Raw genomic sequence first — 24,366 nt, 5'->3', positions numbered from 1 at the left:
ACAGTGGGGTGGCAGAGCAGGTCTGTGTCCCCTTAAATAAGAGCAGTTTGGAGACTTGATTGAGCGATGCACGGTGTGTTTTTCATTGTGGTAAAGATTACAAGGTTCCTGGAGTGTTCCTTGGTCATGTATGAGGAAAAATGTGGCTACCTTTTTATTACTTTCTGGTTAAATATTTAATGTGAGGGATATTATCAATTCTATCTTTCCTGGATTCAAGCCCATGTGTCAACAACCTCTCCTCTTGTGTGTCTGCTCCTCCGCAGGCTCTACCATGCTGAAAAGCTGCCCAAGACGAACCTGGTCTTCATCATCGCTGATGCAAAAGTCACCTGCTCGTCTTGTGACACCAAGCCGTTAATACAGGACGAACAGCAGTGTATCCTTTGCTTTTACCCAACGCAGCTATCATCTGGCGCAGAACATGAAATGCTTGATTCAGTGAACAGATGTTTTAAGAAGTTAGCGTTTTCAATCATGGCTGATTATCCGTAAATCTCATTACTCACTTTTCCCCTCATTTGCATCCCCTAAATCTCCAGCTATAATAATGAGTGAACATTTCCACAGCAATTTAAAATGTGTCCAGTTTTTGTTTTTTTTAAATGTGCAATGGGTTCCTCTCTGCTGTGTCTGTAAAGCAGATGGTACTGTGGGATCCTTCTGCTGAATAGCTTACAAACAAATCCGTGATGCTCTCTCAAACACACATGGCTGTGGTCAATTACAGAATAAGCCCCTTGGAAGACATAATGCTCAAAGATGACTGCCATAACGTTGAGGGATTGAGCAATGTGCTTGACATCCAAAAAGAGACAACTTGCTTATAGCTTTAATCGTCCTTCCACAATCAAACTGAATCTGCTTGATTTGAACAATAATACAATATGTCCCAGGGATTTTCCACATTAATCAATATGTTTTCCATAGTGTAGTCAGAGTTTCAAATGTCTACGGAAGAAATAACTTGTTGCTGCAGAATCACTTGGAAACTGTGTCATGTTCCTGACGTTATCTGTCCAGCTAACGGTCCTAATCCCTGTGAGATGGCTCAGAATCCTCGGTACAGGAAAGGACCCGCAGTCTGTTTTGATAACAATGAACACGTAAGTTGCTTCTATCGGACCTGCTTCTGGTTGAGAACAATTTTAACTGTGGCTAAGGGGTGCTCTGTGTAAGGTTTCATGTATAACACTGCCGAGCGGCTAAACAGTGAGACCAGTGCTGCTTTATTAGTCTCACAAGAATATAAGAAGTTTGCAGAAAATCCAGCCTGAAATGGGAAAAGCCTTTTAAATTAAACGCGTGTGCCCCGAGGCTACTGTTCTTGGGTTTTCTGCTAAAATCATTTGAGTTCATCGCCAAGGAAAATCTAGGCCGGGTTACAGCTCACAGGACCGCTTCAATCAGTACTACTGGCACCGACAGAACGTTGAAAATCATCTCTAGATCCAAACATAACAATGGGCTGGACAATGACCCATATTTATTGAAATACTGACGTTATGACTTCTCTTCTGGTATCGTGTTTTTTAATTCAAAGAATGTTTGAATTCGATAAAAATTACAATAATTGTTAGGTTTTTTTTGGCCATGTTGGGAGCACCACAACAACCTAAAAGCACAACACAAACTTCTTGCTAACAAATTATGGCAAAGTTGTTGGAGATGTGTATCTAATATTTACTCTCCTTTTTAGCTCTCTTTTGGTTTTCACTAACTCTTGAGGGAAATATTTTTCCGCTAATTTAGGTGCTAAATGCTATATTATGGTCACCAGATAATCACTAACTTTGTCTATCTCTCGCTAGGTGCTGGGCATGTTGCGTATAGTGGGTTTATAAGAGCTTTTTTGCTTGAAACAGCTGCCTGAAAACATCAAAGTTGCAGGCTGTAAAAACCAAAACAATGAGCTGAAAGAAGCTAATATGCTCCGTAGAGCTAAGTCAAACTTCAGACTCGGGTGATTTCAGATTGTGGGTTGGTCACTACAATCGACCCCTTTCACATTATACATAGTTATTTGATAAATTATTGATATAGAAATATTGACTAGAGCAGCTAGAATATATTTACAATAACGTAGATGTTCAGAAGTTCAACAGATTAGGACAAATATAGTAGTCAGACTAATAAATCAAGAACATAGCCAACATTAATGTAGAATATATTGTGCACAATAACAAACGTTATCATTACATTCAAAGTTATCAAGGTAAATATTGCAATTATTTGTAGTATTCAGTAAATGTTAGTCTTTTTTTAAATTATTATTCCTTCCAAATGTATACTCCAGATGAAACTACTGGACCCGTTTTAACATTTTACCCGGAAGCTAAGAGGTAACAACAGCAACATATTAGGGACCAATAAAAAAGGAAGCAAGGAAAATGGGAAGAAGGAAGAATTTCAAAATAAGGGTTAAGCTTTTATCCTCTGTGGCCGGAGCACAAAATCCTTAAGCTGCACTCCTGATATGGAAACAACATATCAGTGAAGAAATTCTACCCATGGCACCTTTCCATATCTTTTACATGGTGCATGTCTTTCATTTTTTTTACAATCCTTCGAAAGCTCTGTGCGTGCAGATTTCCCACGCAAAGACAAACAGTCGGTTGTTTCTCGACTATGAATAACTAAGCTAAACAAACATTTGTTATGAGCAGCACAGAATCTCTGCGTGTGAAACCTCTGCACTTGAATGCTCTGTTTGTTTTCACTCTATAGTCCTTTTCCAATGTCAAAGTTTGTGAATTAACTCTTATGCCTGCACTGTCTTGCTCACTTACGTAGACACAAACATGCACTTACACACACGCTAACTCTTTCTCTCACACTCTTGTCTCGCAAGTGAATGCATCTGTCTTGTACTACTGTTATCTTAACCAATTTCATGCCTTCTTTGCTCATATTTGCTTTCTGACTTCTTGCTAACTGATGTGGAACTGTTGCTGCATGATTCTCTTTCTCTCTGTTTTCTCTGTTTCCTGCTCTGTGATTGGCTGTTGATGGTTAGGATGAGGCCATGTGCCGAAGGAGCGCAGGCTCCCCATTGGCTTCCTCTCTGCTCATGTTACTGCTGCCACTGTTCATGTGCTGTCTCGGGTCAGTCCCATAACGCTAGCTTTCTCTTTCATTAACATTTCATCATTATCTCACACTCAATCTTACTGCCTTTGGCTCATAACTTTTACACCCTTTCTCCGGTGATTCTATTCTGTTTGTTTTCCTCACCTTATCTCTTCTCCTCTTTTTACATCTGACTGTTTCTGCTTTGTTCCACTTCTTCATGTCTTTTTCCATTGTTTTCCCACCCTTATCTTTCTCACCTGTCACTCTCGCTTATGTTATACCACCATCTGTCTTCACCTCCCCCAAAACTTACCTCCCAGTCTCTTTCTGTCTCTCGCCAACATTTTCTCCGTTTCACCTGATTTTGAACTTCAAGCCATGCTCTTTGTATCTTTCCCCATCTATCATTGTCCGTCTCAGGCAATAGACTCCGGTGTCTATCTCTGCTGACATCTGATTACTGATGTAGCCAGACACTAGCTAAAACAGGCCACTCACTTATCACTTGCATCCAAACGCTTGTGCGTCTCTTTTGATGATTCTCAACTTTTTAACTCTCCAAACATATATCAAGACGAGACATTCTTTCCCCTGTACCTCTCCAGATGCTAAGCATACGGAGAGTGGGAGTGTCCAATCCATTTTCATTAGACATGATGGCTCAAAGTTTTCCACTCGAGTATAAAAAAGACATTTTGAGGCTTTGTTATATTTTCTGACGTGATGTTTGATCCTTGCATACTTTTGGTTGACCAATAGCAAAGCTCCGCGGCCTTTAGTTAATGTTGCTAACATGCTACACCTGTCAAGCTTTCCGTTTGCAATGAATAACATGGCAGATTTACCTCTCAAAATTCTTAGTAATTGTTGAAACAATGGGTCATTGATTTCCGACAGAGGTAGATACAAGCAGTCGCCAGATGAAATGAAGCATTGGTCAAAAACAGATCTTTTTATTGTTTCCAGCTGGCTTTTATAATCCTCTTAAATGGATTTAAATATGCACTTGCTAAATATATAATATAATGATAAGAGACTGAGGCTAAAGCTGCATGTACGAATCCGCATCCTCACAAGTCAATAATCCATATAAAGGGCATGAAAATACAGCAACAGCATTGCTCTTGTATTGCAAAGAAATATATTACAACAAATGGAAGATCAGACAGTTATTCCATTCTAACATGAGCAACATCGGTTGCTTAGCTTCCATACTTGTTTTGTATTTTTACACAGTATGTTTTCACTTTTAACATTACAAAAGAAAAAGCTATTAGGATGAGAACTAACTGTTGCTGGGTTTGAAAACCGAAATCAAAAATCCATTAGAGCAGGATGGTGTCGCTAACGTTAGCCTAAACTCTGATAGCTCCCAGCACTGCCTCCCACGATGTGGATGCTTGTCATAAATGGAGCTATTTGGACATAACCTATTACCCCACAAACTAACTAAACTAAACTAATGTTTTTGGATTTTGAAAGGAAAAGAATTAAAGACCAAACTTGTCCAAATGTATTTAATACAGAGTATCGCTCTTACTACAGCTCCATGCACATTACTGCATATAGAGAAATCCAAAGCTTGACAGGTTGGCGTGCCTAACTGCGATTGCTAAGCTATGACTAGACAATCGGTTTTTCGGGGAGGGGTTTAGTGAATGGTCAATTTGGAAAGTGTTTAATGTGTTGGATTTGCATTAAACAAACAGTAACTTCCCTTCTTTTCCTTCCTGATTGGCACCAGGAGAAGAACCCCGACTGTGGCGGGGCGTCCAGCCTGAGCCCCTCATTTTGGCTGATGATGACCCTTCAGCTGGTTCTGCTGTGGGTTTTGACCGGCTCCAGACCCCATGTCATCTCGTCATGACCTCAGAAAATCCTCATCACGCCCACTCTCTCTTTCTCTCTCTCTCTCTCTCTCTCTCTCTCTCTCTCTCTCTCTCTCTCTCTCTCTCTCTCTCTCTCTCTCTCTCCTCTCTCTCCCTCTGTTATCTTCAAAATGGCAACCAGCATGCAACGCTGCCACCGAAATAACAAACGCCCGATGAGAAGCGCTTGTAACAAACAAACAAAAACCTGTGTGCCCCACTTCCTGCCAGTTTCTCCTTTTGATACCTTCATTTTCAGGGGTTTCTTAAAGTGATTTCACCAGGTGCAAGGGTACAAGTGACAAAATAAATGTTTATTGGAAGATATCGGTTTTAAAGATAAGAAAGAACTCAACCTACGCCTATCCTTCATCTCTTGGTTCCCGCCAGCTGAGATTAATTTTGATTGGCGACTTCTGAACTTTCTCTGGCTTGATGTCACTGATAAAAGAGATTGTACTGCCTTATGGTATCGGAGGGATTTCAATCACGATGGGGGAGACTTGCTGTTTATTAAAGATGTTGAGCAGTTTTATTCACCACTGCCAGAAACAGCGCTGCCTTTTGCAAGCGTGCAATTTATTTTGAATCAATTTGCAGTGGCTAGTTTTTAGGTATTTATTGTTTTGTGGTTGAGAATTCGGCTAAGATTGCAGTAAGAGATGCCAAAATGTTACATTTACCTTCATTTGCCTCCGTCGGCTCTTAATCAGATTTCTTAGATAGCACTACGCAGAACATTTTCACAGTGTCTCTGAGGGTTGGACAGATTCATCGTCTTTACTTTCGCCCCGGTGTTCTTTCATGTAGATACTGTATTTGCAGTGTGGAAATCATTGTTCATTGTTATGTTTATGCACAGAAACCAACCCTTCAACTGCCACAGAGGGCCTCCTTCTGAGTGTACGGATTTTAAACTTTGTAGCTGATCATCAAATCATCAGCCCCGATCGAGAGTAGTAAATGATCTGGAATTTCCGCCTTGGTGTTGGATTGATCCAATGAAAACCTTGTTGCCATAGTGCGCATTAACCAATCAGGGTGAGCCTGGCTGGTGTCCTATGCATGCTCAGTGGACAACATCTCTAGTGCCATGTCGACTGTGTGACTCAGATTAACCCTTCAGCTATGTAGACTGTGGCTACTGAATGGAAAGAAGTGTAGTATTTGTTTATTTTATTATTTATTTGAATGAAGCGTCAGGACAGCATGCTACTGTTTCTTTTATGGCCACCACCTAAGAAAATGAACGAGGGGGATATGAGAATTTGTATTTGACATTTTGGTCAACAACAAAAAAAGGAAAATGGTACATTTGTATTCACTGCTGTCACTTTTTAAATTAAATGACTACTATCTGCACTGCAATTCAAAGTGCAGCTGTTATTTGTCTTTACAGTTTGATCCTGACTGAAGAACAACCTCTCAACCATCTCTATGTAGTAGTGAGGTTCCCTCTTGCGGTTCATTATACGGTGGCACGATACCACCCAGTAGAAATCATTGCAGTCAGTCATGTGTGTGATCTACTGCTGTATTTCATTTTCTCCAATATAAGTTCATCTTGTTTAATTTGTGTGCCTTCTCTTTCATTAATTTCAAATATAAAACATACCTAACTTAAAGGAACAATATGTAATATATTTATTGTATTAAATCATAAAATGACCATACTATGTCATCAGAGATTATTAAAAATAGTTCTCCGACAACAATGCTACAACCAGTATGCTCTCCTTTGAATTGTCCGTTCCCGTGCGGAAAGTCTGTTTTTGTTTTGGCCTGTGTAATCCTTCCCACATCCATTTCGACACCCAGTGTTGCCAGATATGAAACAAATTTGCTCGCAAACACTAGCGGGCTGCAGCCATAAAGGCAACAAACCAACTGGATCAACAGTTAACGTTGGATTCTCCCCAAACTAAAAAGCCTCGGCATCTTTCTAAAAAGCTCTATGACACGAGACATGGTGAAACACATGTTGAAAAGATGGAGACAGCGTAGAGCCCAGAAGGATTTTAAGGTGCACTACGAGTTGGCTAGTTTACTCCTGAACAGGTAAGCATCAGATAGCTTCAGATAGCTAACCGTATCTACTGCATCACCGTTAGTAGGGATGTGCATTTTAAGTGATGTCAACTCAAGTATTCGCATTAAATTATTATAGAGTAGCCTACTCAAGTATTTGAGACACACAGACGGTGAAGTGATCCTAACTAGTGCTTGCTAACGACGTCATGCTAACACACGCTAACTGCTATCAATCTCACCCGGGTCGCAAACGGGCCACAGCTGTTAACTACCTCGGCAACAACCAGTGTAATAGATATATATATGACTGAAAGCCGCGTGTTTTGAAACGTTACTCAAGCCCATCCTAGCTATTTATCTATCTTATCTGATAGGAACCGTACACCCTTTTTATAAGAGTTTATTAATTTGCGCTGTTCGTCTATGTACACTGCCCACACTATATGACACAGAAAGTTGAAAATCTGCAAAGTAGCCCTTTATAGGGGTCTGATAAGTCGTAATTCAGAGCAGTGGGCTTTTGTTTTTGGCATAATGGCTTGACTACCTAAACATAGTGAGCCATGCATCAAGCTAACATTTACAGAGTTGTATAATAATCCACATGAGCAGGTTTGTAATTTGCAAACAATAAATACATTTCAAACATATACATTAGCAAATCAATTTAGGACTTGACGGTGTCATTTTCAAAGGATATTGTTGCCCTCGTATCGTTTCAGTGTCCACAATCTTGCAACCACGCGTGAGCTTCGAATCTAGGGAGGAGTAGCGGGGGAAGACGACGCTCCAATATTTAGAATATGGCCTGCAGTACCCATTTCAAACGCTATCTGTCACTTTAACATGTTGTTCCTTTAAGCCTGAAAAGTTATAGATGACTTACTGTAGAAATAGTGTGCAGAGTAGTTAAATAGTCAATGTATTAAGAAATGCACTAATTAACCAAACTACTGCAATCTACCTAAATAATAACAAATCTCACTGGACCAATTACCAAATCTTAAAGCAGAAAAATGAATTGATTACGTTCAAGATTAAAATTAAATCCATCTTGAAGATACAATATGTGGAAAATTACATGCTGTGATTTTGTGTACTTACTACATACTGAGGATTAAAAGACGTACATTGAATTAGGAAGGAAATAAAACATTGGGCAGAATGATATTGTTGTTAACAACAAGCTTTAAAGTTTAAAGTCATTTTTTTAGGTGTCTGTTGGTTCCAGGTAAGAATTGACAATCACCGGTTACAACAGTAAGCATTATGTTACAACTGTTTAGTGATATCAGATACATTAAGGATACATTCCATGGTTTTACTGCCTAATAACGCCCCAAATCATAAAATGTACTTCTTACTCACTGCTAAACAATTTCAACTTTTATATTTTTCTGATTCAAATCGTCAACAGAGCAACACATTTAGGGATTTAAGCGGGGCTATACATACACCACTAAACCAACACCAGGGAGTGCATCTTTAAAGAAGTGTGCAATCTATAAACATCGGCACATGTTTGCAGGAAACTACTTAATTCTGTGTGGAAGTGAAAACCACAAATCAAGTTGTATGCACCACATTACCAATAACATTTGTCTCTCACCCTGCATACTGAATAACGTCTTTATTTTATAAGCATTCCTCCAATCAGGGAGTGCTTTATCCGTCTCATTTTATGGCAAAGCTCAACCACCACCATCAACGTCCGTAACTTTAACGTGGTCTGTGGTGCAGTTTTTACTCTCAATGTTTTCAATCTTAAACTATAACCTTCCAACAAAAGCAATGTGGTGAAACTAACAATGGTATTTATGCTCTTAATTTACTAACACTCAAGAATATCAAGTGCCATATGGGACTCTCTTATTCTCTTGTGGAGAAACCTGTAATCGTAATATAACATTTATGCAATTTACCAAGGCATCATGTAATCTGATACATTTGTCCCCTGTGCTGCATGGTAGAGGCTTACAATTTCATTTACAAAATAACAAAACATATCCAGTGTGCTCCTGCTTTAGTGTGTAATGTTGGGAAGCATAATATTCTGTGTGTCAGGCATTTGGTCATGATATGATAAGGTATGATCAGCTTTTACTGCCTTGCTCTTGGGGGGACAGCATTTGGCTCCGCCCTGGTCTGAGTCAGCTGGGAAGAAGAGAATCTGATTGGCCAGCGTGATGTTTGAATGCACTACTCAATATGTCTGATTGGTTCAAGCCATGTCTGATCACTATTATTCAAGGACCATACTGGTGATTTAGCAAGTGTTTCAGACCAATTACAACAAATCATGGATACTTTTTACTGCAGAGTATTGTTTCAGATTTTCAGCCACATTACTCATTACTGAACTCAACAACTATTGATGGATTGTAAAGAAAGTTTTTCCAGACATTCATGTTTCCCAGATGATGAATCCTGATGACATTTGTCCCCTAACTCTAGTGCTACCATGAGGTTAAAAATGTGTGGCGTTGAGTGAAATCACTGGACAGCTATTGGATTCATTGCCATGACATTTGGTTTAATACCTTTTAAAACAAATGACATTCGCTTCAGCATCTGCTGCACATTGGGTTCAGTGTTTAAAAAAAAAAAAAGACAAAGGAAATGTTAGAAGGTTAACTCGCTGAACTATCATAGAGAACATGTTAAACATTATCTGCTTAAAACCAGCACGTTTGCATTGTCATTAAGCATTTAGCTCGAAGCACCATTGTGCCTGAGTATAGCCATTCAGTATGCAAATCAAATTGCAGACTCTAGAACGCAATTTTAAAGAGTCTGCTAATTGATTTTTATGCTGTACAGAAAACAATGGCTGCCTAGAAAGAAGGAAAATACCTTTAAATATGGGGATAACTACGCATCTGTAAAGTTGCGTGACTGTTACTTGCACGGTTGCGGTGCTATCGTTACGACAACATCTGTCCACAGACAGACAGACCGAAATATAAACACCTGGCAATGTACTCAAAACCACCTCTGTGGTCCTTCCCGCTACAGTAAGTTTCTCTAGGAGCACATTTTACTACGATGACACACACACAGACTCACAACTTGAAAACGATACCGGGTAAATGTACATGAACTGTAGTTAAGAAGCTGAACTTGCAAAAACAGTGGTATGGTCCTTTAAGTCACTTGGGGCAGAGACGTACATTGTACGGACGTGAAGTGAGTGAAAATTCATACCAACTAAAATGATCCAACTGGATGCTTTTAGAGATGCACAGAAAACATGGGAGAATGAACATGAGCGCCATAATTGTCCAGATGTTCCATTCTACTCAAGTGCTAAAATCAGATGCTGTCACTTCAGGAATAATATACTCTCGATGTGATATTAAGTGTTTTTGACTGTTGGTGCTCTCTGTATGGATTGTGTGGGTTGGCCTTTTTATTTCTGGAATCTTGAGGATTGCTTAATGTGTGTTTTTTGTGTCTGTTACCTTCCTGCCACTCTTTGGCAGACGATTGGCGTGCCTGTCAGTCAATCTTTCTCTGCCTTCGGTTTTAAGGCAGGCTCTTGATGGAGGCGTCCACCAAGTTTGCCCCTCACCCGACTCGTCTTTGGAAGGGTCTTAGTGGGCCTCTCTGTCAGTCTCCCTCGATTGTGCTTTAACATGTTACACTTTAGTGGAACTTGATTCTCCAGAATAAGTCATGTAAAAATTTGTACAAAACTGGTGTTGTTCTCAACAATGTTTATAATCCTGGGGAGGAAAAACGTGTTTATTCATGTTCAAATAAGGTATATTCAGAATAAAAGTTTATGATTACTATCTGTTGCATTGCGTGTAGAGTTCTGGCTCATGTCCTTTTCTTGCAAAATATCTCAGTTTTTTTCCACAGTGGATCAGATTTCTGTTACTAACTTCTGTCCCATTGCCAACACACATTTCCCATCCAAATGTGTGTGAAAATGAGAAGGAAGCACCCTGAGTCTGCTCTCCCTGCGTCTAGCCAACATCAGAAACTGACATCCAGCCAAAATCAACAATGTCCAGGAAAAAGAAAGGATGGAGGCGTAGGTCCAGCCACATCTCTCTACAACATTGAATTTGGCTCAAGGACACGTCCATTAACAACGACCCGTAATGTTCTCTGGTCATAAATTTGCAGTGATTCCTGTTTTCCCTGTTGCATGTTTATCAAATGGTAAGTGACTTTCTCGTTAGCGCAGTCCGCTTTACACTTGAACCTGAAACCAGCTGTGCTCAAGCCCAGATTCTTAGAGGTACTATTCCTCACTGCCCCCCAAAGACAAACTACTGGCTCATTTTACTCTTTATTATGGACGTTAAAAACTAACCCTAGTCCTGTATGGTATGCTGCTAGCCATGAAGAAAAACTAAAATCCTTCAGGTGCTTGGGGACATTTTAAATGTGACCAATTACAATGTCTTCAGTATTTATTTTTAATAAAAAATGGCCTTTATTGTTGGTAGTACAGCTGGTGAATGACTATACAGAGACCAATAATATGAAATTACATATTTTACAAACTCTGTGACAGAAATTGATTACAACAGCATCAACTAAAACTTTGTGAAACTGCCATTTTAAATAAGCATGATTCAATGGACTCTGCAATTGAAGAAACTGAATACCAATTCAAAATATAATTTTTCAACATCGCAACGCAAAGAAATGACACGGTACATTCCCTCTTGGATTTTGACTCATACCTCTGTTATATTTTGTAACCATAGCATATTTTTCCCTATGTGTAATCTCTGTTTTTTAATGCATTCTCTTTCCTTGTGTGAAAGATTTACTATCATGCTAAATAACCGTGTATTTTTCCGATGACAGCACTCTGTCTTTCTTGGACTTTTTTTCTCCAAGCGCTTCCTTTCCAAAAGTGTTATTCCTTGTCTGTCACGGATGAGTTGCGATGTCAACAGCACACGCTGGATTGCCTGCCAGGGGCTCTGAATTCCGCGTCTGGCAACAAGATGACCCAGTCGGTTTACACTGAGAGGTCGCTCCTGTTGTGTTTTTGATTGTTATCCTTAACCTTATCCTTACCCCTAAGTCTTTGTGCTTGGGTCCCTCTGTCACTGATTGATATCTGGCCTGAAGTCCCGAAAGTAAACGACCTCTAGAATAAATATGAAAAGTTTATTATGCGAGTAATTACATTTGGTAGTATTAGCAGTTCCCTCATTAAATTTGTTATTCCAAAAATAGGCTTTCCAAGGAGCATAGAGATGGTGTCACATGTCGTTTGTGCACCAGAGTGAACTTTCAAGTGCTTTAGAAAGTGGGACCTCATGCTTGACCAGGAGTGCTCACACACTTACTTCATTTATATGCAAGTTCTGCTCTCAAAACCCTCTCTCCCCCTCTTCTCAGACAATGCTTACGCTTGCATTCCTCACCCTACGAGATGAAGAAGATATGGTTTCTGCAGTCTCCCTTCCTATTCCGTGGAAGCGATCATACAGTATGGCCGTACAAAACCTGTATAATGCTTGTGGACAAACGCAGCTGACAAACATTGAGAAAGTTTTTGTTTTTGCACGGACGTAGGCATATGTTTGTTGGAAAGAGAAAAACAACTTTGAGGGTTGTGGTTGAAAACAACAACAGTTAGAATCTCAACCAACAACCAAAAGCAAGGACAACGTCTTTTGGCTCTTCTGTGTCATTTTCAAAGTCGTTGCATTACTTTGTGCTCAGGGAATGACAATTCTAACCACAAATAAAGTTTGTAACCCGTCATTTAAACACCTCATAAAGGCGTTTTTGGCCCTGGCTCAAAATCCAATTACAACTGCTATAATAGACATGTTGTGATACTTATTAGGCACAAGGAGATCTCATTTCAGGAGAGCTGAGATTGATATGTTTAGCATGTATTGAACTTGTACCTGGGGCCTTTCTACGTGGAGTTTGCATGTAGTCACCGTCTGCTTATGTTTACTCCGGTTTAATCCCAAATAGTCATTAGAAGACTCTATATTAAAAAGTCTTAATGTGAGCGTGAGTGGTTGTCTGTCTCTGTGCGTCAGTCCTGTGATGACTGTCCAGATTGGCACCAGCCCCCTCTGCAACCCTCGAAAGGATAAACCGATATAGCTAATGGGTGGATGAATGGATTGTGCCTCTCTTGTTCGGAAAGTCTGTACCCCGAGGGTCAGCAGTCAACTGCATGCAACTCCTCACATTCTGATGTTCTCCTAGATATTACATTACGATGAGGGAGATTACAGTGAAAGTATGGCGTTCTCTCATCCTGCATACAGGCGGTAAACAGCTCCAGGTAGTCTGGAGTTTCAGGAAAACATATCCGTACATGAAAAGGCCTTTGATTATAGCGCATTTATGTAAAACATACATAACATCCATCCCTGTTCTTGATCTTTATTTAACTCTGAGATAAGCAACCCTCTCTCGACTCTGGATTGTGAAGGGTTCGGTAAGCTTTAAGAACGAGTATGGTAGCGCAATGTGTTGTGAAACAACAAGTCTAAAGTTTGTTCCAAATGGCCACGCTTGAAGGTCGAGTGATGAGTCTGCCGGCATAGCCTCCTCATCGCCGCATCACATTGCTGTCCGGAATGAACTCTGTCTATTGAGTGTCTTTGTTGTCTTGACACAGTTAATCACATGAATGGAAGCTATGGCGCGCACGTTTTCACGACCGACTATCACACCTGGCCAATCGTTGCCTAAAGCAGGCATTCTTTGTTGGATTGAAAGTTTCATAAAGTTAGAAAAGTTGTCCCACGCAGAACACCCAATTCTGGCGTCACAGAGGTACGATGGAGAAGGGTTTCAAAGGGTGTAACGATGATCCGACGAGCACTTTGTTTGAAGCACACTGAGGCCCTAACTGTAGTCTGAAACCCTCGACCCCAAGAGAGTTTGGTACAATGTGACGACTGTTTTGGACTCCAGGTGTAACTCAGCAAAGCGATCGTGAGTCCATCTCATAACGGTGGTCAGGGGTTCACTTCGAGTGAGCTAATGTGTGATTGCCTGGAGACCACACCTCACGTTACATTTAAATGTGCGTCATTGTGTAAGAATTACAGGGGACAATATGATCTTCGCATGAAGTGAAATGTCTACTCAAAGTTTGGAATGAAGAAAGTATAAAGTACCAGTTCTAAAGAACAAGCTGTCTTATATTTTATATGTAAATAAATGGGGTTTGCATGACCATGGTGATGGTGCGTTGATGACGTATATTATTGCAATATCGACTTCAGAGTGAATCTTGTGTGTACAAACAACTCCGCAGTGATGCAATTCCTCAGAAAATTGGAAAAATCAATTATTTACACAGCTTTATGCAACTTGAACCACCTGAAAGCACGGGAAGAAATAGAGGTTTATTAAAAGCAGAGGTTTATACAATTGGCTTGGCAAAGTCAAAGCCTTTCCAAAATAACTTGAATTCTAAATGGCCTGATCCTGTTCCCTTGTCTTTGCACCACTTTGGATCCCTGTTGGGAGCCCTGACTTTGTGACTCATCTCCTGGTCATTTGTGCACTCACTTTGTTGTAATTGCTGCAGTCTGGTAGCATCGGCTTTTCATGTTCCTTTCATGTTCTTTTAGGCCGCAGAGAAAGTGAAGCTTAAGTGAAGGATCTGGCTGTATTGGGAAAACAGAAAAATACCCAGGGCAGATGTGGGACGCCCTCCCTCCCTCACTGGGCCGTGCAGTGACCAGTGCCGGAGGTTTGATGTGGTTTTTGAATCAGCAGCATCACCCACGGTTTTGCATCAGCTGTCCTTGACTGGAAATATGAGTGGTCCTTATCTCAGGGGGGAGGAGAGCAGAGGAGAAGAGAGAACAGAGGAGCACTTACAGAGGTTTGCAGACGGACCCGGGGTGAAAAAGCAACAGGAAATGGAAAGAAAATGTTTAGCTACCCTTGAAAACTGCTTAAGATTAATCTACATGAATCTCATGAGTGACTTTTATTAATTCAGACAAAACTATGTAATTTAGAAACCTGTTTACACAAGAGTTTGAAGGAGTAGTTCAACATTTTGGAAATACGTTTTTTTTACCGTTTAACACCTTTAAAGAACACAAATTAACATTTTACATCTCATTTGTTTCTGGAAACAGAAAGAAACTGAAACTGAATGGTTGCCAGTCAACCAGTGAAAACTCCAGGAAGTTCCTGCTCCCAGCCAAGAAATAATCTCAGCACTGTATCATTTTTACATATGTTGTTTTTATTGAAAACTACTTGTTGAAAATTCAACAGCAACACGTCTCTACAGAAGCAGTGTCCATGTTACTCTGGGATACGGTGAACAGTTGGCTCCAACGAACAGTTGTCAAGCAAAGATCCAAGATTTATCAAGAGCAACTGATTGTTAGTTTAGTTTATTGACTTCAATATAACAATACAAAATACAACGTTAAGGGATCAAATACAAACTACAGGTCAAAACAATACCAATCGTTCAGGAACCACATAAGTACAATGTCAAATATACATGAACATCTTCCAACTATTTAAGGCAAGAGCAGTAGCAACATAAGTAAGGTGTTCTTGTCTTTGCCTACGAGTTGCAAAATAAGATCAAAAATGATTAAAACCACAAACAAAAAGGACAACTGATGCTAAAACTATATGCATGGATAGATACGACTAGTGGGGAAAGTACAAAAATGTGTGTTTTTAGTCATTTGGATGAGCTGATTCTTTACAGGAAATGATTATTGTTCTGTTGACAAAGCAGTGAAGCATCATGAATCAGTCACGCAAACAGAGTAAATGGTCAGAGATTTGTCAGCTTCTGGCCGCTGCTATGGCTATTGTTCCTTCTGGCAGACAGACTTTTAACTGACTGACTGACTGATTGGCTGATTCCCTTTCTGATTGTTAGATCAAACATAAATGTGTGCTCAGAGTCATAAGCAATGTCTATCACTGCCAGACAAACGCCTACGACTAATTTTACAGAATCTCTTGTTACACACGTGTATCAGATAGATCAGATAAATGCCGATTATATAACAGACAGCAAGTCAGGTCAGACAGCCTTTGCTCTGGTAGAGTGAGTTATTTCCTCTACTGCGAGCCCCGGGGTGTCTGATTAGAACGGCACGTCAGCATTTTAAACTGCATGTAATAATAATGTGTGTGATTAAGTGCCAAGGGCTGACACACACACAGAACATTTACTCTTTTAAAGATCCTCTGACACGCCAAGTCCTGTCAACGGTAGTTAAATTAACCTATTGTTGCATCTGACAACTGGAGCTATGTGCAAATGTGCACAATCTTACAATTTGGATAAATACAAACATACGGGCAAACAACAGGTGCACAGAGTTGTAAATCCTTACACCCAAACACACATATAAGGCACATATAAGAACTTTTGCTACAAAAATAACTCTCCTGAGCAAGTGAGTCATTTACGAAACATTTCAAGGCCACTTACATAAACACACACCACACAAAGTGAACGAGAAACAGCAGTCATGCAAACAGGCAAGTGCTTCACCTCTCCCACCACCAATATCAAAGGGTTGACACGTGGTGAACCGTGTGTGTGGTTCAGGGATAATTACAAGCTGATTAAATGCAAATGTGTGTTGATGCATGAGAGTTAGAAGAACACAGATATACGGCCTTTCTCTTTCTCTCTGAGAGTTAATTAAGGACGTTAATATGAATCTCGATCACACATAATCAAGGTTTAGACACCAAAACGAATTGGTTAGGTTTAGTATAAGATCATAGTTTGGCTAAAATAAACTTGCTAACTCTGTTACGTAACTTCAGTTAAGGTAAAATAAGTCAATGTTGACTTTTCGGTTTACACGGGAGTCAAGAAGCAGTCTGAGTGAAAGTCCTGTGTTTGTTTGACCCATCCGTCCAACCCAAACTCCTAACTTCTTTGAATAGAAACGTATTATTGTGATACGTCAAAATCAAGCATAAGCCGGTGGAAAAAACATTTAGTTTGAAACGTGTCATTTCCATCTACAGTTTACGGACGTCCTTTTCCACCAGGCTTGAAGATTGATGTCGTAGACTAAATATTAAACTACAGCAGATTCTCTTACTTTAGCTTGAAGAATAGAAAAGGGAAATGTTTGCTTAAGAATTGCAAAACTCATCTGCCAACACCTCTAAACTCACTTATTAATACAGTTCATTTTGTTTGTTTAATTAGCACAGAAACTAAAGTGTAAAAAGTTTTCCGCAACTTCTTCTGCACAACTTTGTTAGGTGTGTTTTTGAACTTTCGGACCGACCCAGGCAAGCTGCCTACAGTCTTTATGCAAAGATATCCTTACATCTAACTTTCGGAAAGAAAACAATAAGCGTGTTTTCCAAAATGTTGAACTATTCCTTTTAAGGAGAGAAAATGTATATGAATTTGTAAAGGCATTTCACCACTCACGATGTATGTTAGGGCTATGTAGGCGTAACTGTGGGTGTGTGCACACGTCTGTCCTGCTTGGTAAGTGTGTGTCAGAATGTGTGTCGCAGGCGTGTGTCTGGGGTGTGTGTTGAAGGGAGGTCAATCCTCGGTCCGGGTAATTTGCCACAGATGAAACCTGACTCCATTCCAGGAGACCAGCGCAAGCAAACGTTTCAAAGCTGCAGGAAATCTATTAGCACCTGGTGGGACTCCCACCCTATTCTGTCCTCTCTCTCCCCCTCCCTCCATCCTTCCATCCCTCGCTCGCTCTACCATCTCACCTCTCCCTGCCCCACCCCAGTTAATAAAGCCACACAAGACCACCACACTCCCGCTGTGCCACTAAAGCCAGGGGGATTAGTGAGTGTGTGTGTGTGTGTGTGTGTGTGCACGTGTGTCTGTCTGTGGCGTGTGGCGAGGTGTGCATTTACGCCTGTATGTGTGGACCTCAGAGTGTGTGTGTGTGTGTGTGCAGAATGTTCATGTAATGTATGTGGACCTGTCCTTATACACACACACACGTGGAGCCAGTTAGCAGTGAATGAGGTGCCAGACAAGCCTGCAGCAGCTGCCACACTAGAAACAATAGCTCATGATCCAGACACAGTAGGCTGCAGTCACTGCTGAGCGCTGACTCCAGATCAGTTCGTATGTGCTGTGGTAATTGCTGAGATGATGGGAGTATCTGGGTTTTCTGAACTATGGTCAGTTTGCCGGGTTTTTTTTCTTTCTTTTTTTTTTCTTTTTTTAAATATACCAGTATTCAAGCTGTGGTCAAGCCCAAATGTGGACAAAATATGTCAACTGTCTTTTAATGGCCTACACTGTGTTTGCATAATCACTGGATTTCACATAAAGCATCCTGAGGAGAATGTTAGCCGAGCCGGCCATGCCAAACAGAACATCTTTCAATCTTTTATTTGCAGGCTTTACATCAAAAGCTGCCCTCTTGTATCAAAGTTTTGATGGGTGTGTGTCTAAAAGATAAGAAAAAGTTGTGCACACTCAAACCATAAAACATTTTATATCACTGACAATAAAAAACAGTTTAAATATCGGATTCTATTCTGGAAAACATTCATTGAGAGACCATCGAGCCCAACAGATGGAAGCCAGATGCAAATGAGCTGTTGTGATTACTTTACCTGCCAAACTTTCTTTCAAAAGATTATAGACATATAATGATACATGATTTTGCAATTGTATAATCCATTTCCTCTTTGGTTTTCATTACAAATGGATATTGGTGCAGAATGTAATGTAATGTGTTTCCAGAACAGCCACCACAGTTTAAAAACATGAAATTTGGACCAATCCAGCAAATTGAGATTATACAGCAATTGTCCTACCATACCTTAACAAACGTAACTAGGCACAGCAGGCCTATTCAAGCATTTAGCATTAGCTTACGCTAGCTAGCTACAGCTGATAAAATGTGTATAAGACCTTATACTATCAATTTTTTGTTCCAGAACTTACTGCAAACTTGGAGTGATAAATTGGCTAACCATTATCATTGTACTGTAATGTGTCGCGATAAAATGCAAAGCTCGACAGGTTTAGCAACAGTTACTAGCTTAGCAATTCAATCAGGCTATAGTAAGGGTCCATGCTGATGGCTGACTACCTGAAATGATGCCTTTCCCATGCAAACAACCTATTCATGCTTGGCAGTTCACAATGATTAAAGCAACATTTACGAGCCAGCTTTGCAAACATGTAATGTTTATAACAGTATTTAATCATTGTGTTGAATACTGATGGCTATTTACCTCACCTCCATAACATTTAATTCCTATTGATACCTCAAATATAAACCAGAGGTCATCTGGCTACCAGTCTCTTGTCCAAACAAGGCTTTGTACTGTCAGGAACAAATAACTGACTTTTGGAGGGTGACGTTTTTCGTAGAACGACTCCCAGAGGAAACATGACTATGTTGAAGTTTCTCTGCCTCGAGGAATTGTAGCTTGGCACAGAGTTCATTGTTATTTAATCTGCATTATTTGATCCCGAGGCAGGTGATCTGGGGAGTAGGAGCATTTCCAATTGATGACACAACTTTGGCCTGAAAAGCAATCTGTGACATTGTCTCAATCCTCTCTTAATCTCTTAATAGTAAAGTTTAACTGTGTTTTTTAGACCACCTGTATAAACCTTCACAGCAAACACTGAGCTGCCAAAGCTGTTCATCCACAAAACCAGACAAACCCAAATAGCCAAAATCCTTTAGTTTACTTAAGCCTAAAAAGTCTTCAACCATAACTAAATCTACATCTTCCTCTACCTGCTGTGAACAATCAGATTATTTAAGTCAACTGTGTCTGTGGAGCGTTAGGGCGGTCATGAGCGCACTCGCCTGCTCGCTAGCTAGCTGGTGTGCAGGGTCCGACCTAATTGGATTTATGTGCGGGAATGTTTTCCAAAGCCACACTTGTGAAATACCTCCACATCTGCTGGCCATTAGCAGTGGACATAACACACAACAGAGAGAGGAAAGCCCCCGACGCCTTGATTCATTGGACTGCAATTCTGCTTTTATTGCAGCGGAGGAAAAAAGGCTGCAGCTTTTCAGCACAGCGAGCGCTGCCTTATCTCTCTCTCTGTCTTTTCCTCCCCCGTTCTCGATTTCATTCGTTTATACTCTGGTCATTCAATCCTTCAATCCACTCACTATCTCTGACCTCTGATTCCTTTAACTTTATGTCACGACTTTTCAATCTTGCCGCAGCAGTTGTTCTCAATCTTTCTTTTGTTTCTTCTCAGTCTCAACTTTCAACTTTTCCTTGATTATCTTTTGCTTCCTTAACTCCATCCAACAGGTCTAACGTCCCATCCGCTTTCCACCCCAACTTCCCCACTCGTTGTGCTCCTGTGCCCAGTTCTCCGACAGTCATTTATCTATGTCAGAACAACTTCCATCTCTAAAACCTTTTCCTTGTCACTCCCCAAGGCAAGGACGCCCTCTTGTTTCATCCCTCAGTGGGCACGAGGAGAAACTAGCAAGGGGGTCTGACAACCCTCTGACCCCTCATCTGTCATATGCAAGGGGAAAAGCACCCTCCTAATTGGGGGGGGGGGTTAAGCGTTGAGGGGTTGGGCAGTTGGTATGGACGTTGTTATTCTAATGTCGGGGGGGTCAGAGGTGAAAAGGGGAGATCACACCGGTGATTAGCCTCCTTCATGTGCAGGAATGAAGGAAAGCGGGGACAGGCGGAGTGTTTGTTGGGCAGCTGGGGTGTAAAGTAATTACAAAGGGTAAAATACTACATGTAGGATGCCGTTGTTAATGATATTGCCCCAGGTCAAGGCTTGGACACCTGGACCCTGATCAGGTGAGTCCAGGTAAAATCCAGAATTGTCAGAAATGTTGTAATACTAGGCAGACACTGGACTTTTCATTCCCACTAAGAACTTGAACGCTGTAGGGACAAGTGTATGGGTTGTTTGAAAATTGGAGTTTTGGTCATTTTAAATGTCATTCTTATAACTGCGCTTAACGTTAGTATTTGTAGACTTGATGCTGCCAGCTGGATAAGCACATCAGCTGTGTCTAAAAAAACGAGGTAATCTTAGAATCACACGAGTTGGCATGGTGTTGTAAGGAGCAAGTTACGTTTGTGAGTGCTGGCAGCTTCAGGCCTTTGGAGCTGACAATCTCCAAAACCTCCCAGCTCTCCCTGATGATGAACACTACCCATCTCTCTGGGTCTCCCTCCTCCACCTCCTCACTTCCCCTGTCCACACCTCTTTACGTGGCTCAGCAGGCCATGAAATAAGTGTGTGTTTATGTGGGGAATGAGGTAAGAGCAAAAAAGAAAGGCGTTTGTGTCCAGCACTTTCTACTGGAAAGACAACAAAAGCGGGGAAACAAGCCACAGTAAACAAACCCATTACAACACAACTTTTACTATTTTTACAACTCGTGTTGTCGGCCCAATCCTCCCTTAGTCTACACTTGGAACATGCAGAAACAGTGGAGTTAACCATCAGGAACAAAGCAAGGATACAATCATGAAAGTTATATCTCAGCCGCCCTGTGACGACATGTTAAGGGGATCACAAATTAGCTGGAAATCATCTGGAAATGACTTCAGAAGTAGCTTGTCATTGTGCCATCACACAACTGGACTCTGTTCTTACTGGTAGTTGTGAAATGTTTTTGTAAATCACACTGATTATATCTTAAGCTTGTACTGAAATGAAGTTGCTCATCAGTATGTTATAGCGCTACCAAACTTCCCAAGCTGTAATTATAAAGCTGCACAATGACTAATATTTTGAAATCCTCAGCAATAGGCTTGAGGCTATGGGTGAAAATAATAAATCATTGACGTTAATACTCCCATTGCTTTGGTTTGTTATTATAGAGCACTCCCACTTCCAACAACTTCTCCCTTGATGCATAATCACCTGTCAAACATAACTTATGTACCCGATGCTTGTGAAACACATGGGACAGGCCTAGCTCTATTTCAAACGGTACCAATACACAGAAATTTGCTCCAAGACAGATTTTCTGAGCGTCTGGATTTCTTCTTTGCACTGACACTGATTGACATTGCGGGTGTGATGTGTGTACGGTGTGCGGTGCACCCCCGTGCCTGCTGCCAAGGCATATAGCCTCTGAGCACACACACACCTCTACACCTGCTGGTACTTTCCTGCGCGTACACACACACACACACACACACACACACACACACACACACACACACACACACACACACACACACACACACACACACACACACAGACCAAAGGGAGAAAAGGGGACCAAAGAAAAATTAAATGACCTGCACGCGTCTTAATGAGGGAGGGCCGGGCGTCTGGCATTTACCTCAAACCATTTCTTCCCCCTGCTGCTCTCTCAGGAGGGCTTTAAGTCCGCCGCCCGTTAACGGCTGAAGTGTGGATTTCCTGTCAAATAAGGGTTAGGGCCCAACAAAAGTCCTGTACGCTGGTACCTAAATAGGATTACTTCCAGCTGCCCCACCTAAACACACACACACACACACACACAAACACACACTTCATGTCTTATAATGTCCCTGTAGGGATTTAAACTGTCAGTGGAGCTGCATTTTGTCTTTATAGTGAGTTTATTGTAACGTTATGGTACTTTTAAACTCCAATAATCAATGTAATATTCCTGTGATAAAGATATATAGGACATTGAAAAGTTGGAACCAGTAGTGTGTTCTGTCCAATAGCATCCTTTATATATTATAAACACTATAGTTCTTTATGGGGGCTCTTTGAGGTCGATGTTAAATGTGGCATTGGCAAAATATGACGAGAATTTAAGTTTAAAACATTCCAGAAATGAACAAATCAACAGAACGTGATTACAATGTAGACGTGATGTCAAAGACGTCTATGCATTGTGTTGAAGAGATAGCGACTGAAATGAGCATGCTAGCCCTGACCCGTCCAGTCTTGGATTACCACTATTACACATTGCTCATACAAGCCATGGATAGACTCTTGGCACTGTGTTCTCCCCTATGACACATTCTCTCATGGGGATATCATGAAACGCAGGACAAATATTCCCTCCCTGATAGATGTTTTTCATCTTTGTCAAGCCAGGTCATGTCATTGGGTTCAGTTGACCAGAGCTCAGTGTCAACAGGATTTAGTGGAGTCTTGCCTAAGGACTCTTCAATAGGCTCTTTTTCTGCTTTATGTTTTCTGCTTGTACACTTTGTCTGGTACGGTATTAGGCATTTTGCAACTGCCTAATCCTTTGAGGACGCAATCATTGCTTTGTGCCAAGTGTTCTTTGGCACATCATGTAAAGAATCCCATCTGCCTTTTCAGTTGAGCCAAAGTGAGGTGAGTGAGGAGAGACAGGTCTTGTCAAAAAGATCCTGTTTGATGACCTCCAGCCCAACACAAGGTGCATCAGTTATTTTTATGGCCACCACTACTTCCCATCAGTTAATTATCTGTGCTGTATCCAGTTTAGTATTACCACCTACTGTTATAGGGTTGAACGTGTGAGGCACCACTTTCCAAAAAGAACTGTATTAAGGATTTATTAGTTGTAATTAATGACCTCATTAATGGTAATATAATGTTTTACTCATGCTTCCCGTAAAAGCCATTAATTAAAACAACTTTTGACAAATCTGGCTGGCTGGGGAGTTATTGAAAGTTCAGTCATTAATACAAGTATAACAACTTTCTAATAAGCCATCAAACATGAAGTTTTTAATGTAATTATATAATTAATGACAAGCGTCACTCACTCATAAGCCAACAGCAGCAGTTGGTGAGTCATCTGTATATAAAGACATATTAATATTAAAAGAGATTTATATCAATCTGTCAAGTATTTAATTATAAATGTTGACACTTGTTACAATACACCATTGTGATGTTCAAGTGCCTGACATATTAAAGATACAGTGTAGAGCTCTTCAAACCAGTCGATCTAGTAAGTAGCAAATAAGTAATGTTGCTTTCAAAATAAAAGAAAATCACTAAAATTTAGATTCAGAGCTGCACAAATTGGAGGCGTGTTTATACAGAACAATCGAACCATTATTCTATCACTGCTGGATTATTTCGGCTGACTCTTTTGATTCATTTAATATTGCTTAATCCTGCATGCTTATAGAAATATGCTAAAAATGCTTTTGATAACTACCAGAATTTGAAGTAAAAATAATTTGTGTTTTAATTTACTACAGATATAAAGAAATTAAGGCTGGCATTCCTAATAAGATATAAAAATGGCTCATTGGTTGGGCACTATTTTCTATTTTTTATGTGGATTAATACACTCTTAGTGCCCTAGTACGCATCTAAAGTAACACAATGGTGTAAGGGATGGACTCTAAATAAAGTGCCCATAATAATGTCATCAGTGAAAATATGTTTTAATAATGTATGAATGACATAGCACAGAAAAATAAACTATAGCTACACAGACTATATGTGTTGGTAAGATACATTAATATTTGT

At 40.4% G+C, this 24,366-nt stretch overlaps 1 protein-coding gene across 3 annotated transcripts in view; it reads left to right on the top strand.

The window, feature by feature from the left end:
* The window catches only part of cacna2d1a (calcium channel, voltage-dependent, alpha 2/delta subunit 1a), an 88,377-nt gene extending 77,615 nt beyond the window's left edge, over positions 1–10,762 (top strand). For all 3 annotated transcript variants that reach the window (XM_029461492.1, XM_029461491.1, XM_029461490.1), the window contains 3 exons: positions 267–379; positions 1,024–1,106; positions 4,817–10,762. In XM_029461492.1, coding sequence (XP_029317352.1) covers positions 267–379; positions 1,024–1,106; positions 4,817–4,939 — 319 coding nt within the window. In that variant the 3' untranslated portion in view covers positions 4,940–10,762. The remainder of the gene's footprint in view (positions 1–266; positions 380–1,023; positions 1,107–4,816) is intronic.
* The last annotated feature ends 13,604 nt before the right edge of the window (positions 10,763–24,366 follow it).

Source organism: Cottoperca gobio, chromosome 23 (genome assembly GCF_900634415.1).
Source record: "Cottoperca gobio chromosome 23, fCotGob3.1, whole genome shotgun sequence".
Taxonomy (NCBI): Eukaryota; Metazoa; Chordata; class Actinopteri; order Perciformes; family Bovichtidae; genus Cottoperca; species Cottoperca gobio.
Note: the sequence above shows the minus strand (reverse complement) of the source record. Positions and strands in the feature narration are given on the sequence as shown.